The sequence below is a fragment of the Somniosus microcephalus genome, chromosome 7 (assembly GCF_052327205.1).
Source record: "Somniosus microcephalus isolate GS21.2 chromosome 7, FLI_Smic_1.0, whole genome shotgun sequence".
Taxonomy (NCBI): domain Eukaryota; kingdom Metazoa; phylum Chordata; class Chondrichthyes; order Squaliformes; family Somniosidae; genus Somniosus; species Somniosus microcephalus.
The window spans coordinates 148069130-148085062 of record NC_140993.1 but is presented as its reverse complement, the minus strand read 5'-3'; the positions used below and the strand labels follow the sequence as shown (position 1 = coordinate 148085062).

Genomic DNA, 15933 nt, shown 5'->3' with positions numbered 1-15933 from the left:
AAACGCCAACAAATGCATGCAGAGCCGAACTAGGCAGATACCCACTGATAATAAACATCCAAAAACGAGCACTAAACTTCCTAAATCACCTCAAATCTAGCTCCCCAGACACCCTTCATTTCAAAGCCTTTCAGACCCAAGAGCTAAACCCAGAAAAGAGTCCCCTGAGTCAGCTGCTACTGAAACTAAGTACTCAGCCGGACCCTGACCAGCCCCAGACCAACACAGCCGTCCAACACCAATCCGAGTGAACCAAATCATTAAACAATGCAAAGAAACCTACCTGGAACATTGGAACAAAATAACCGAAAGCCAAAGCAGATTAGAATGTTACCGGGCCCTAAAAGAGAATATAAACTGGCAGACTACCTCACGACCATCAGAGACACAAAACAGAGACAGACCCTCACCAGGTACAGACTAAGCGACCACCAACTGGAAATTGAAAAAGGCAGATACAAGAAATCCTGGCAGCCTAGAGAGAATAGAATATGCGATCAATGTCTGGCTGGCGAGGTTGAAACAGAAATGCATTTCCTCCTAAAATGCGAAAAATTCAACACATCAAGAAACATATTATTCAACAAGCTAAGCCAAACAACCCCAGATTTCAAAGAATTGGATGATCTGTCAAAATTGAGATTAGTCCTAGGAGAAGGAGACAGACCATACCTTGGGGCTAAATATGTAACAACATGTCACAACCTGAGGACTGTTTAAAAGTAAGACTGTTTAAAATTAATATTGAACGTACCAAATGAAGTAGAAAGACTGTTTAAAATTAATATTGTTTAAAAGTAATATTGTAAATACCCAACAAATGTCAAATCGATTGACACCTACAGAATGTTGGAAAACTGTACCTTTTTGCTATGTAAGCTTTGGCAATATGGTTCTCTGTAAACTTTCATGCCAATAAAGCATTTGAACTGAACTGAACTGAGAGACAGTCTGGGGAGAGAGAGAGAGAGAGAGACAGTCTGGGGAGAGAGAGAGAGAGAGAGACAGTCTGGGGAGAGAGAGAGAGAGAGAGACAGTCTGGGGAGAGAGAGAGAGAGAGAGACAGTCTGGGGAGAGGAGAGAGAGAGAGAGAGACAGTCTGGGGAGAGAGAGAGAGAGAGAGACAGTCTGGGGAGAGAGAGAGAGAGAGAGACAGTCTGGGGAGAGAGAGAGAGAGAGAGACAGTCTGGGGAGAGAGAGAGAGACAGTCTGGGGAGAGAGAGAGAGAGACAGTCTGGGGAGAGAGAGAGAGAGAGAGACAGTCTGGGGAGAGAGAGAGAGAGAGAGACAGTCTGGGGAGAGAGAGAGAGAGAGAGAGACAGTCTGGGGAGAGAGAGAGAGAGAGAGAGACAGTCTGGGGAGAGAGAGAGAGAGAGAGAGACAGTCTGGGGAGAGAGAGAGAGAGAGACAGTCTGGGGGAGAGAGAGAGAGAGAGAGACAGTCTGGGGAGAGAGAGAGAGAGAGAGAGACAGTCTGGGGAGAGAGAGAGAGACAGTCTGGGGAGAGAGAGAGAGACAGTCTGGGGAGAGAGAGAGAGAGAGAGACAGTCTGGGGAGAGAGAGAGAGAGAGAGAGACAGTCTGGGGAGAGAGAGAGAGAGAGAGAGACAGTCTGGGGAGAGAGAGAGAGAGAGACAGTCTGGGGAGAGAGAGAGAGAGAGAGACAGTCTGGGGAGAGAGAGAGAGAGAGAGAGAGACAGTCTGGGGAGAGAGAGAGAGACAGTCTGGGGAGAGAGAGAGAGAGAGACAGTCTGGGGAGAGAGAGAGAGAGAGACAGTCTGGGGAGAGAGAGAGAGAGAGACAGTCTGGGGAGAGAGAGAGAGAGAGACAGTCTGGGGAGAGAGAGAGAGAGAGACAGTCTGGGGAGAGAGAGAGAGAGAGACAGTCTGGGGAGAGAGAGAGAGAGAGACAGTCTGGGGAGAGAGAGAGAGAGAGAGACAGTCTGGGGAGAGAGAGAGAGAGAGACAGTCTGGGGAGAGAGAGAGAGAGAGACAGTCTGGGGAGAGAGAGAGAGAGAGACAGTCTGGGGAGAGAGAGAGAGAGACAGTCTGGGGAGAGAGAGAGACAGTCTGGGAGAGAGAGAGAGAGAGAGAGAGACAGTCTGGGGAGAGAGAGACAGTCTGGGGAGAGAGAGAGAGACAGTCTGGGGAGAGAGAGAGACAGTCTGGGGAGAGAGAGAGACAGTCTGGGGAGAGAGAGAGAGAGAGAGACAGTCTGGGGAGAGAGAGAGAGAGAGAGACAGTCTGGGGAGAGAGAGAGAGACAGTCTGGGGAGAGAGAGAGAGAGAGAGACAGTCTGGGAGAGAGGAGAGAGAGAGAGAGACAGTCTGGGGAGAGAGAGAGAGAGAGAGAGACAGTCTGGGGAGAGAGAGAGAGAGAGAGACAGTCTGGGAGAGAGAGAGAGAGAGACAGTCTGGGGAGAGAGAGAGAGAGACAGTCTGGGGAGAGAGAGAGACAGTCTGGGGAGAGAGAGAGACAGTCTGGGGAGAGAGAGAGACAGTCTGGGGAGAGAGAGAGAGAGAGAGAGACAGTCTGGGGAGAGAGAGAGAGACAGTCTGGGGAGAGAGAGAGACAGTCTGGGGAGAGAGAGAGACAGTCTGGGGAGAGAGAGAGAGAGAGAGACAGTCTGGGGAGAGAGAGAGAGAGAGAGACAGTCTGGGGAGAGAGAGAGAGAGAGAGACAGTCTGGGGAGAGAGAGAGAGAGAGACAGTCTGGGGAGAGAGAGAGAGAGAGAGACAGTCTGGGAGAGAGAGAGAGAGAGAGAGACAGTCTGGGGAGAGAGAGAGAGAGAGAGACAGTCTGGGGAGAGAGAGAGAGAGAGACAGTCTGGGGAGAGAGAGAGAGAGACAGTCTGGGGAGAGAGAGAGACAGTCTGGGGAGAGAGAGAGACAGTCTGGGGAGAGAGAGAGACAGTCTGGGGAGAGAGAGAGACAGTCTGGGGAGAGAGAGAGAGAGAGAGACAGTCTGGGGAGAGAGAGAGACAGTCTGGGGAGAGAGAGAGACAGTCTGGGGAGAGAGAGAGACAGTCTGGGGAGAGAGAGACAGTCTGGGGAGAGAGAGAGACAGTCTGGGAGAGAGAGAGACAGTCTGGGGAGAGAGAGAGACAGTCTGGGGAGAGAGAGAGACAGTCTGGGGAGAGAGAGAGACAGTCTGGGGAGAGAGAGAGACAGTCTGGGGAGAGAGAGAGACAGTCTGGGGAGAGAGAGAGACAGTCTGGGGAGAGAGAGAGAGAGAGACAGTCTGGGGAGAGAGAGAGACAGTCTGGGGAGAGAGAGAGAGAGAGAGACAGTCGGGAGAGAGAGAGAGAGAGTCGGGAGAGAGAGAGAGAGAGAGAGAGAGAGTCTGGGGGGAGAGAGAGAGAGAGAGTCTGGGGAGAGGGAGAGAGAGAGAGAGTCTGGGGAGAGAGAGAGAGAGAGAGTCTGGGGAGAGAGAGAGAGAGTCTGGGGAGAGAGAGAGAGAGAGAGAGTCTGGGGAGAGAGAGAGAGAGAGTCTGGGGAGAGAGAGAGAGAGAGTCTGGGGAGAGAGAGAGAGAGAGAGTCTGGGGAGAGAGGGAGAGAGAGAGAGAGAGAGAGTCTGGGGGGGAGAGAGAGAGAGAGAGAGAGTCTGGGGAGAGGGAGAGAGAGAGAGAGTCTGGGGGAGAGAGAGTCTGGGGAGAGAGAGAGAGAGAGTCTGGGGAGAGAGAGAGAGAGAGAGAGAGAGAGTCGGGAGAGAGAGAGAGAGAGAGAGTCTGGGGAGAGAGAGAGAGAGAGTCTGGGGAGAGAGAGAGAGAGAGAGAGTCTGGGGAGAGAGAGAGAGAGAGAGTCTGGGGAGAGAGAGAGAGAGAGAGTCGGGAGAGAGAGAGAGAGAGAGAGTCTGGGGAGAGAGAGAGAGAGAGAGAGTCTGGGGAGAGAGAGAGAGAGAGAGTGTCTGGGGAGAGAGAGAGAGAGAGTCTGGGGGAGAGAGAGAGAGAGTCTGGGGGGAGAGAGAGAGAGAGTCTGGGGAGAGAGAGAGAGAGTCTGGGGAGGGAGAGAGAGAGAGAGGTCTGGGGAGAGAGAGGAGAGAGTCTGGGGAGAGAGAGAGAGAGAGAGAGAGTCTGGGGAGAGAGAGAGAGAGAGAGTCTGGGGAGAGAGAGAGAGAGAGTCTGGGGAGAGAGAGAGAGAGAGTCTGGGAGAGAGAGAGAGAGAGTCTGGGGAGAGAGAGAGAGAGAGAGAGTCTGGGGAGAGAGAGAGAGAGTCTGGGGAGAGAGAGAGAGAGAGAGAGTCTGGGGAGAGAGAGAGAGAGAGAGAGAGTCTGGGGAGAGAGAGAGAGAGAGTCTGGGGAGAGAGAGAGAGAGTCTGGGGAGAGAGAGAGAGAGAGTCTGGGGGGAGAGAGAGAGAGAGTCTGGGGAGAGAGAGAGAGAGAGAGTCTGGGGAGAGAGAGAGAGAGAGAGTCTGGGGAGAGAGAGAGAGAGTCTGGGAGAGAGAGAGAGAGAGAGTCTGGGGAGAGAGAGAGAGAGTCTGGGGAGAGAGAGAGAGAGAGAGGGGAGAGTCTGGGGGGAGAGAGAGAGAGAGAGTCTGGGGAGAGAGAGAGAGAGTCTGGGGAGAGAGAGAGAGAGAGTCTGGGGAGAGAGAGAGAGAGAGTCTGGGGAGAGAGAGAGAGAGAGAGAGAGTCTGGGAGAGAGAGAGAGAGAGAGTCTGGGGAGAGAGAGAGAGAGAGTCTGGGGAGAGAGAGAGAGAGAGAGAGAGAGAGTCTGGGGGAGAGAGGGAGAGAGAGAGAGAGAGAGAGTCTGGGGGGAGAGAGAGAGAGAGAGAGTCTGGGGAGAGGAGAGAGAGAGAGTCTGGGAGAGAGAGAGAGAGAGTCTGGGGAGAGAGAGAGAGAGAGAGAGTCGGGAGAGAGAGAGAGAGAGAGAGTCTGGGGAGAGAGAGAGAGAGAGTCTGGGGAGAGAGAGAGAGAGAGAGTCTGGGGAGAGAGAGAGAGAGAGAGTCTGGGGAGAGAGAGAGAGAGAGAGTCGGGAGAGAGAGAGAGAGAGAGAGAGAGTCGGGAGAGAGAGAGAGAGAGAGAGAGAGTCTGGGGAGAGAGGGAGAGAGAGAGAGAGAGAGAGTCTGGGGAGAGAGAGAGAGAGAGTCTGGGGAGAGAGAGAGAGAGAGAGAGTCTGGGGGAGAGAGAGAGAGAGTCTGGGGGAGAGAGAGAGAGAGAGTCTGGGGAGAGAGAGAGAGAGTCTGGGAGGAGAGAGAGAGAGAGTCTGGGGAGAGAGAGAGAGAGTCTGGGGAGAGAGAGAGAGAGAGAGAGAGAGTCTGGGGAGAGAGAGAGAGAGAGAGTCTGGGGAGAGAGAGAGAGAGAGTCTGGGGAGAGAGAGAGAGAGAGAGAGTCTGGGGAGAGAGAGAGAGAGTCTGGGGAGAGAGAGAGAGAGAGAGTCTGGGGAGAGAGAGAGAGAGAGAGAGAGTGGGGAGAGAGAGAGAGAGAGTCTGGGGAGAGAGAGAGAGAGTCTGGGAGAGAGAGAGAGAGTCTGGGGAGAGAGAGAGAGAGTCTGGGGAGAGAGAGAGAGAGAGAGTCTGGGAGAGAGAGAGAGAGAGAGTCTGGGGAGAGAGAGAGAGAGTCTGGGGAGAGAGAGAGAGAGAGAGAGTCTGGTGAGAGAGAGAGAGAGAGAGTCGGGAGAGAGAGAGAGAGAGAGAGAGAGAGAGAGAGTCTGGAGAGAGGGAGAGAGAGAGAGAGAGAGTCTGGGTGAGAGAGAGAAGAGAGTCTGGGGGAGAGAGAGAGAGAGTCTGGGGAGAGAGAGAGAGAGTCTGTCTGGGGAGAGAGAGAGAGAGACTGTCTGGGGAGAGAGAGAGAGAGGAACTGGGAGAGAGAGACTGTCTGGGGAGAGAGAGACACTCTGGGGGGAGAGAGAGAGAGAGACTGCCTGGGGAGAGAGAGAGACTGCCTGGGGAGAGAGAGAGAGACTGCCTGGGGAGAGAGAGAGAGAGAGAGACAGTCTGGGAAATGTGGAATAACCTGAGTACAACACAATTGCAAGCATTACCAATCCAAGATGGAGACATCTGGAGAACACATTTTGAAAACCTCTACAAAGACATCCCAATAAACGAAACAAACCCAAGTCAACATCAGGTCACAGAAAACTCCACACATTAGAAGCAACAATTAAAGACAACCAAAACCCTCTAGACTCCCAATCACATGGAAAGAACTGGCCACAAAAACAAAATCTCTCCACCTAAAGAAAGCCTGTGGCCCAGACAACATCAAAAATGAAATGCTCAAGTTCAGCAATATGGAGATGCAGGGTGCGATACTCAAACTATTCAACATCATATTACGCTCAGGCTGTTTTTCCCGATATCTGGTGCCAAGGACTAATCTCCCCCATATATAAAAGTGGAAACAAATCAGACCCAAATAACTACCGCGGCATCTGTGTCAACAGTTGTCTAGGGAAGTTATTCTGCAGTATTCTAAATAGTAGATTACTTGATTTTCTTAACAAACATAATATCCTCAGAAAAAACCAAATAGGCTTCTTCCAAAACACCGCACAGCCGACCATATCTATACCCTTCACACCCTCATTGGAAAACATATACACCAAACAAAAATGGAAAATATTCGCCTGTTTCATCGACTTCAAGAAAGCCTTTGACTCTATATGGCACGAAGGGCTCTATTATAAACTTCTTCAGTGTGGAATAGGGGGCAAAGTCTATGACCTTATTAAATCAATGTATCTGAAAAACAAATGCGGGGTCAAAATTGGAGACAAACGCACCGATTTCTTCACCCAGAGAAGAGGCGTCCGGCAGGCTGCAATTTGAGCCCGACCCTGTTCAACATATACATAAATGAATTAGCAGACATGCTGGAGCAAAGCGAGTCACCAGGTCTCCGTCTCCTGGATGGAGAAGTGAAATCCCTGTTCTATGCGGACGACCTGGTTCTGCTGTCTCCCACAGAACAGGGATTACAGCAACAACTAGACCTACTCGACAAATACTGCCAAAATTGGGCTCTAACAGTAAATCTAAAGAAAACCAACATCATGATTTTTCAAAAAAGGCCCAGATGTCAGGAAAACAAATACCAGTTTACCCTCAGTGATACCACTATAGGACACACTATGAGCTACACCTACCTTGGTCTAACTATCACAGCATCAGGGAGCTTCAGCATAGCAGTGAATGCACGAAAAGAAAAAGCCCGAAGAGCCCTATATGCAATAAAAAGAAAAATTCTACAACATCCAAATCCCAATCAAAATCTGGCTCAAAATATTTGACAGCATAATCCTGCCCATTGCACTGTACGGTAGTGAAGTATGGGGCCCGCTAAATCACCAAAGCTACACTAAATGGGAAAAACACACAATAGAAGCCCTACATGCAGAATTCTGCCGAAGCATCCTTCGCACCCAAAGAAAAACGCCAACAAATGCATGCAGAGCCGAACTAGGCAGATACCCACTGATAATAAACATCCAAAAACGAGCACTAAACTTCCTAAATCACCTCAAATCTAGCTCCCCAGACACCCTTCATTTCAAAGCCTTTCAGACCCAAGAGCTAAACCAGAAAAGAGTCCCCTGAGTCAGCTGCTACTGAAACTAAGTACTCAGCCGGACCCTGACCAGCCCCAGACCAAACACAGTCGTCCAAACACCAATCCGAGTGAACCAAATCATTAAAAAATGCAAAGAAACCTACCTGGAACATTGGAACAAAATAACCGAAAGCCAAAGCAGATTAGAATGTTACCGGGCCCTAAAAAGAGAATATAAACTGGCAGACTACCTCACGACCATCAGAGACACAAAACAGAGACAGACCCTCACCAGGTACAGACTAAGCGACCACCAACTGGAAATTGAAAAAGGCAGATACAAGAAATCCTGGCAGCCTAGAGAGAATAGAATATGCGATCAATGTCTGGCTGGCGAGGTTGAAACAGAAATGCATTTCCTCCTAAAATGCGAAAAATTCAACACATCAAGAAACATATTATTCAACAAGCTAAGCCAAACAACCTCAGATTTCAAGGAATTGGATGATCTGTCAAAATTGAGATTAGTCTTAGGAGAAGGAGACAGACCATACCTTGGGGCCAAATATGTAACAACATGTCACAACCTGAGGACTGTTTAAAATTAAGACTGTTTAAAATTAATATTGAACGTACCAAATGAAGTACAAAGACTGTTTAAAATTAATATTGTTTAAAAGTAATATTGTATGTACCCAACAAATGTCAAATCGATTGACACCTACAGAATGTTAGAAAACTGTACCTTTTTGCTATGTAAGCTTTGGCAATATGGTTCTCTGTAAACTTTCATGCCAATAAAGCATTTGAATTGAATTGAATTGAATTGAATTGAGAGAGAGAGAGAGAGAGAGAGAGAGAGACAGTCTGGAGAGAGAGAGAGAGAGAGACTGTCGGGAGAGAGAGAGAGACTGGGGAGAGAGACTGTCTGGGGAGAGAGAGAGAGAGAGACTGTCTGGGGAGAGAGAGAGAGAGAGACTGGGGAGAGAGAGAGACTGGGGGGAGAGAGAGAGAGAGAGACTGTCTGGGGGGAGAGAGAGAGAGAGACTGTCTGGGGAGAGAGAGAGACTGTCTGGGGGGGAGAGAGAGAGACTGTCTGGGGGGGAGAGAGAGAGACTGTCTGGGGGGGAGAGAGAGAGACTGTCTGGGGGGGAGAGAGAGACTCTGGGGGGGAGAGAGAGAGACTGGGGGAGAGAGAGAGACTGTCTTGGGAGAGAGAGAGACTGTCTGGGGAGAGAGAGAGAGACTGGGAGGAGAGAGAGAGAGAGAGACTGTCTGGGGAGAGAGAGAGACTGTCTAGAGAGAGAGAGAGAGACTGTCTGGGGGGAGAGAGAGAGAGAGAGAGAGACTGAGATACAAAGGGGAGGAGGTTATGCTTCTTTGTACAAGAGCCTTGGTCAGACTCCATCTGGAGTATTGCACTCAGTTCTGGCCATTGAATCTCAAGAAGGATACATAGGTCTTGGCAGTGGAAATGTGGAATTCTATCCCCCAAAAGGCTGTGTGTGCTAGGTCATAAGAACATAAGAACAGGAGTAGGTCATTCAGCCCCTCGAGTCTGTTCCACCATTCGGTTAGATCATGGCTGATCTGTAACCTAACTCAATTTACCCACCTTGGTTCCATATCCCTTCATACACTTACCTAACAGAATTTTAAAGACTTGAAATCAGTAGAGTTTTGTTAAGTAAGGGTATCAAGGGATAAGGAGCAAAGATGGGTAAATGGAGCTGAGATGATCTTATAGAATGGCAGAACAGGCTTGAGGAGCTCAGTGGCCTACTTCTGTTCCTGTGTTCCAGATCAGGTTGGACTCATGGAGTTGACTCATAACCATTGGTGCTTTTTTACTAGCAGATGATATAAATACTTTGGGCTGGATTTTCATTCAGGTGCGGGTTGGTGTGTAATCCGCATTTCGTGTTATCCACACGAATCTAAATCGATGTGGGAGATTGAAGCTATTTTAACTAAATTGCCCAATTGAGTTCCAGCGTATGGGAACCCATGGCAAATCAGTTTCTCCAATCTGAAAGTCGCCTCCGATGACATCATCATTGCTGCTGCATTTAAGGTCTGCAAGAAGCCTTGCTTCTTCTGCTGACTGCCAACCTTTTGGCATTTGCTGATACACTGAGCTGGAAGCAGAATGGCCAGAGAAAGACTGAGATCTGCATCCCGTTTCGATGACGTTGCCCTGCAGGCTTTAGTGGAGGGAGCAAGAGCTCATGAGGAGGTGCTCTTCCCTTCATCAGGGAGGAAGAAGCCTCCCCAGCAGACAAAGGCTGCGTGGCTGCAAGTGGCAGAGGAGGTCAACTCCTTATCGACTACCCGCAGAACCTGGATATAGTGCAGGAAGAGATTTCATGACCTTCAGCGCACTGGAAAAGTGAGTATGAATTTCCCATCACTCAATCTGATCCCCATTGCCTTTCCTCACCAGCACTCAGCTTTAGCAATATCTTCCCCCACATCCCACTTGACACTGACATCCATGCACCCTTACCCATTCCCTCTCTATGGTCACATTCACCTAACTATTCGACTATGCAGCCCTCACACTCCCTATCACTCTGATGCTATGAAAATAACTGACAACACACGGGGGGGGCCCTTGGTCTTGCCACCTCACTCCATCTTTGCCTCCTTCTAAGCATCTATGCTGTGGATTCTCTACACTCACTCCTTCAGTCTCACTCAACCTCGTCTCCCTCATTGCAGGAAAAGAGAGCTCACAATAAGAGAGAACGAGCGAGGACAGGAGGAGGGCCACCATCAGTTGCCCACCTCACCCCCTGGGAGGAGGCGGTCCTGGAGATCGCATGTGGGGGACGGACAGATGGGTGTATCACAGCAAGCTGGTGACAGAATAGTTTTCCATCTCATTGACATTGCATGAGTCGCTGATAATGTTTTGGAAGCTCTAACAGATGGACTAATGATCATCTGCAATGTGCATGTAACCTTGGCATCACATCTCTGACTCTTTCCTTTACTCCCCCACAGGACCATCGCAAGCACCCGTCAATACTAGCCAGGAGGAACAGGCTGAGCTTCCAGACACCTCAAAGGAAGCTGCAACCTCTGAGGGCGCAGCGTCAGCAGAATTCAGCGCACCCAGCACCAGCGCAGACACTCACACCTCGGTGGGACCTTTGGGACATAGAGTAGTGTTGTCACCTGATGTATCACAGCTCACAAGTGAGCATCAGCAGATTGTGGAGACGGACAGCAGTGGAGAGGCCTAGTCGGAGGGTGCAGGACTCTGCCAGCTTGGCTCAGCTGCATGTCGGCCCTCTGCCTCTGGGTCCATCCACAGTATCAGCGGTGATGGCACTCCAGGAAAAGATGCAGGAGTCTCTGGCAGGTTTTGTCTCCAGGGTCGCTGCGAGTGTGGTGCGAATGGAGGAGTCCCTCGCTAACATGAGCAGAGCCTTTGTGGAGTCATTGGCACATGAACGCATAACCACGGAAAGGATGGCAACCTCCGTGGAAAGAATGGCTACAGTAGATGAGAGAATGGCTACGGCCATGGAGGAGCTAAGTCGCCAGAGTGTTGAAAACATGGTGAGTGTTCAGAATAGACTGACATCTCTGGAGGAGTGATGGTCAGCTGTTGAACAGAGAAACCAGACCTTCATGGAAGTCCTTCTGAGTAGGACTGCCAGTGCAGATACGGGTCCCCATGGCCCCCCTGATGTGCAGCAAGGTGCTCTCAAGCCACTTGCAAGCGCTGAGGGGGACCTGACCCATGAGAGGGAAGTTGGTGGCAGACATCAAGGAAGTGGGGGTTCCTCTCCAAGCGCTCACACTTCCATGCCACTGCAGAGCCCCACCAGAGTCCACACCCAGCTGAGATTGGCGTCTCAACCCCTGCACAGCCGCAGGAGCAGCAGACTGTTGACGAGCCCTCACAGGTTCGCCACCCCAGAGGACGCCCGCCAAAGGTGTCGAGACAGGAGCAGCAAGAAACTGAGCAAGGGGCCTCCACATCTGCTGAAGCACCACGTAGGAGCACGCGTACGAGAAAGATACTGCACAAATAGACACAAGGGTAGTCACTTGGGTGAAATTTGGTGTTTTGCTGTATGTGTAAAAGCCATCATATGAATCATGTACATAAAATATCTGATGGCTACTGCTGTAGTTGTGGCGTGTGTCATTTCGCGAATGGGACTTACACATTGAGGGCTTAGGATTAATAGCAATTTTCAGTATGGTGGTCAAATTGCTAGGAATCAGCTGGTTCGTGGCCATCGTTGATGCTCAGGTAAGAAGATGCGAGACAAAAGTGCTCGAGTGGCTAGGCTAAGCAAATCTGGCCAAGATGAGTGCGTTCCTTGCATCCCGGGCAGCTATGTTCTCATGTACTGCTGCTGCTGGTTGATGGGCCTCTGCAGGATGTTTGTTTTCGCTCTCCTCCTCCTCATCTGAGGAGGATATGTGAGGAGCCACTTGGTCCTCAGGAATCTGCAAGCCACGACGCTGTGCCATGTTGTGAAGTGCACAGCAAACCACGACGATTCTGGAGACCCTGGCTGCTGAGTACTGCAGGGCTCCACCTGATCTATCCAGGCATCTGAAGCACATCTTTAGCAAACCATTGGTTTGCTCGATTATGGCTCTGGTGGAAATGTGGCTGGAGTTGTAGCTCTCCTCAGCTTCGTTGGATGGTCTCCTCAACGGCGCCATTAGTCACGTCCTCAGGGGATAGCCCTTGTCTCCAAGTAGCCATCCGTTAAGTTGGTCTGGCGGACTGAATAGCGGAGGCACACTAGACTGGCGCAGTGTGAAGGAGTCATGGCACAAACATGCAAATTTTCCTTCTTGTGGTCACACAACAGCTGAATGTTAAGGGAGTGGAAGCCCTTGCGATTGACAAAAATACCTGGATTGCGATGGGGTGCCTTAAGGGCCACGTGTGCAGTCAACGACGTCCTGCACCCTTGGAAAGCCTGCCAGATGAGCTAATCCAACCGCATGCGCCGTGACACTTGCTCGATCCTTGGTGAAGTGGATGTGATTGTGCGTGAGGGCAAAGAGGGCATCGGTTACCTGCGTGATGCAAGTGTGTGCGGCCGCCTGGGAGATGCCGCTGATGTCTGCTGCTGATCCCTGGAATGAACCTGAGGCAAAAAAGTTGAGTGCGGTGGTGACTTTGACGGCCACTGGTAAGGGTTGTCCACCTGGTCCTCTGGCCTGCAGGTCTTGTTGCAACATTGCGCAGATGTCACCCACTACCTCTTGCGAAATTCGGAGCCGTCTTTGGCACTGCTGCTCAGACATGTTGAGGTAGCTGACCCTGTGCCTGTAGACCCTGTTTGGGGGTATCTCCTGCGCCGACGGGCTTCCATGCGCTGGCCCCTTCTGGCCTGTGCAGCTTCAGGTGGGTGAGCAGCAGCTTGGCGCGCCTGTTGTGGCTGCTGTTGTTGCGGCTGCTGTTGTTGCGGCTGCTGTTGTTCGGCCTCATCTACTATCCAGAAGGGAAGGAAATAAATGGCTCCCATGCTTCTGGTAGATGCTTCAGTTGAGGAAGCGCTCAGTGAAGGTGATGAAAGGGGTTTCCCAGGAGGTCACACTGGAGATGGGTATCAGGCTCTAAACTTCCACAGCTGTGATTATGCCTTCTAAAAGTTTCCCCAGACCTGAGACTACAAAGTCCTGCCACCTGCAATGATGGCTGATCAAATCTCTTTAATGGTTGACGTGCAGCTGATAGTCAGCAATCCAATTGTGCTCCCGCCAGGTTTCACTGTAGTGTTTCAGAACAGGCGTGTTTCACGTGGGAAAAGGGTTAAAATCGCAATGGCCATTCAAAATGGCATTATAGAGGCAATTTAGTGCTTGTTAAGGGCCTTAACGGCCTATCCTGCCTCTTGGAGGCGGGACGGAGACGGGACCATCAGACACGAATTTTTGAAAATTGCGTGGCGGCGGGGTTGGGCCCACCCACCAGTTTTTGCAATTTTAACCACCCGCACGCCTCCAATCCCGCCTCCATGGCCCAATGAAATCCTGCCCTTTGTGTTTGTCTTCCAGTCAAACCCGGTTGACTGCATTCTAAAATGAATGCCAACTCTGTCCACATTTTATTTTATTACTCAAAACTATGTACTTCCCCCAGCCTATTTAAAAAGAAAAAATGTTTTCACAGTACAGTATGAAAATGCCTTTTTTTTGGTACTTTGCTGATGAGCACCTTCTGCTTTTTGGAGGTGAACTCCTGAAATGTAACAACTTCTGTGTCGGTCTCTTATTTTTCAGAGACGGGGAGCAATATCGTATGAAAGCTCAGATCAGACTGCACTGTACATTCGTATGTTAGGTGAGTAAACCAGCTCTACTCTTATTGTGTTGTGACTCAGATGATCAGAACATACCTATCTACTTATACCAGTCTCTTGCTTGCTTTCACTCTCACTCTCTTGCTCTGGATCTTCCATCGTGCTGATTCTGGTGAGTCAGGATTGTCTCTAACCTCTTAACCTTCATATTGCTATTTTTCTTTCTCTCTACCTCCTGTTTAGATTCTCTCTGTGTCATCTTCTAATTTTGTCTGTCTCTTTTCATATCAGGCAGGAGATGATGAGTTATTTATGTGGGAAGGTAACATGCTTAAAGTGGTTATAATTCATTTAGATTTGGTTAGCTTACTCCTTTGCACTATATCACACTCTCCAGTATAATGATCACTGCTATGCTGTTGCTCCGTCACTCTTACCACCTCCCACCCCCCATGGTTGACTTGCATCGTTTTGTCTTAATCGCTTTGGTTTATCTTTGAAAAGTAAAAAGAAAGACTTGCATTTATATAGCACCTTTCACGACCACTGGACGTCCCAAAGCGCTTTACAGCCAATTAAGTACTGTTTGAAGTGTAGTCACTGTTGTAGGAAACGCAGAAGTTAATTTGCGCACAGCAAGCTCCGATAAACAGCATTGTGATAATGACCAGATAATCTGCTTTAATGATGCTGGTTGGCGGATAAATATTGGCGAGGACATTCCTTTGCAACATTCCTCATGAGCATCGCAAGTTTGGACTGCCCTCCGCTCTCTGATCTTTTCATCTTTTCTGCTCGCTCCTTTTTCTTAATCACTATTGTTGGTTTCCACAGAGACTGCTACACCATCCCCCTTCCATCAACTGTAGCCCCCTCTTGCTGTCTGCCTCCTTCCCATTGTAACCTGTATTCTAAAATGTACACTGTTCCAGTAAGCCCAACTCTTTGTCTCCATATCCATGTGCTCTTCTCCCTTTGAAACTTCAATAAAAAAATAAATCCATTTCCCTGGACTGAGCCAGTAAATGAACTTTTAGGGGCTGAATTTCCACGGGGTTCTCCCGCTCGTCCGCAGTAACATCGGTGGAAGAACCATGGAAATACAAGAAAAATGTTATAAACAACATTTTTTTATGTTTTTCCGGGGTTTCTGCAACTCTTCTGCCAAAGTTACAGTGGACAATTAGGAGAACCCCTGTGCAAAATTGCCAGCATAGTTTTTAAAAACGCTATATATAGTATAACTTCTTCATAGCAAGGGTTGTTAAGCAGTTGGCAGGGTGTGCAGATGTGTGGCTTAAGGTCCATGATTAGTGGGGGAAAGTAGGGCAGGTGGGCAGGGATGGAAGAGGATGCGGCAATCTGCCATGAAGACCATCAAGGAGGGAGGAGATGGCCACTGTAATGGCAATAGGGTTGGCGGGTGACCATCAGGAATGCTGGGGGAAGGTGGGACCTCTGAGAGGTTCAGTGGCAAGTCACCAAGGAAGGGGTAAACTTTCATAGTGCCTTCCAGCTTCTGGAGGGGTCAAACTTAAGTATTAATTAAGGTAAGTATATAAGCTTATGCAAACGTACAAATTAAAATAATTCTAGTTGTTACACCAAGGTGTGATGCAAATAGCATGACAACAAAATCATGACACAGGAAGTGTGACAAGCAGGAAGTGTGTTAGATGTAAGATTTTAAATATATTGGGCCTGAAAATGCGGTCGGAAGCTTCCCGCGGACGAATGCCTCTGATCCGCAAGAAAAGTATGCACCTATCTGGTGCCTCCGTATCTTCGGACTTCTTGCAGTACTGGGCCTGCAAGTTTACGCCTGTGAAAAGGCCCAAGTATCCTGGGGCGCATGCGGTTCACATGCTGGGATGTGTCTGCTGGGATTACGTCAGCCGGTCCAACCAATCAAAAAGTTACGTATGGAATCCCCATAAGCATAATAGGAATGACATAAAAAACACACTTTCACACAACCTAAATAAAAATAAATCACCACATGTTTAAATTAATAAAAATGCAATTTAATTAAACATTTAAAACAAAAATGTAATTTTTTGAAAAATTAATTTAAACATTTTTAAAGGGACCAAATTGAATTTTTTGAAGATGGAGACGAGAGTAATGCAGTAGATGTAATTCATCTAGATTTTCAAAAGGCCTT

At 49.2% G+C, this 15933-nt stretch overlaps 1 protein-coding gene across 3 annotated transcripts in view; it reads left to right on the top strand.

Annotated features, from left to right (window-relative positions):
* The window catches only part of pde7a (phosphodiesterase 7A), a 358425-nt gene that overhangs the window by 226218 nt on the left and 116274 nt on the right, over nucleotides 1-15933 (top strand). For all 3 annotated transcript variants that reach the window (XM_085993047.1, XM_085993048.1, XM_085993049.1), the window contains one exon: nucleotides 13750-13810. In XM_085993047.1, the coding sequence (XP_085849173.1) occupies nucleotides 13750-13810 (61 nt within the window). The remainder of the gene's footprint in view (nucleotides 1-13749; nucleotides 13811-15933) is intronic.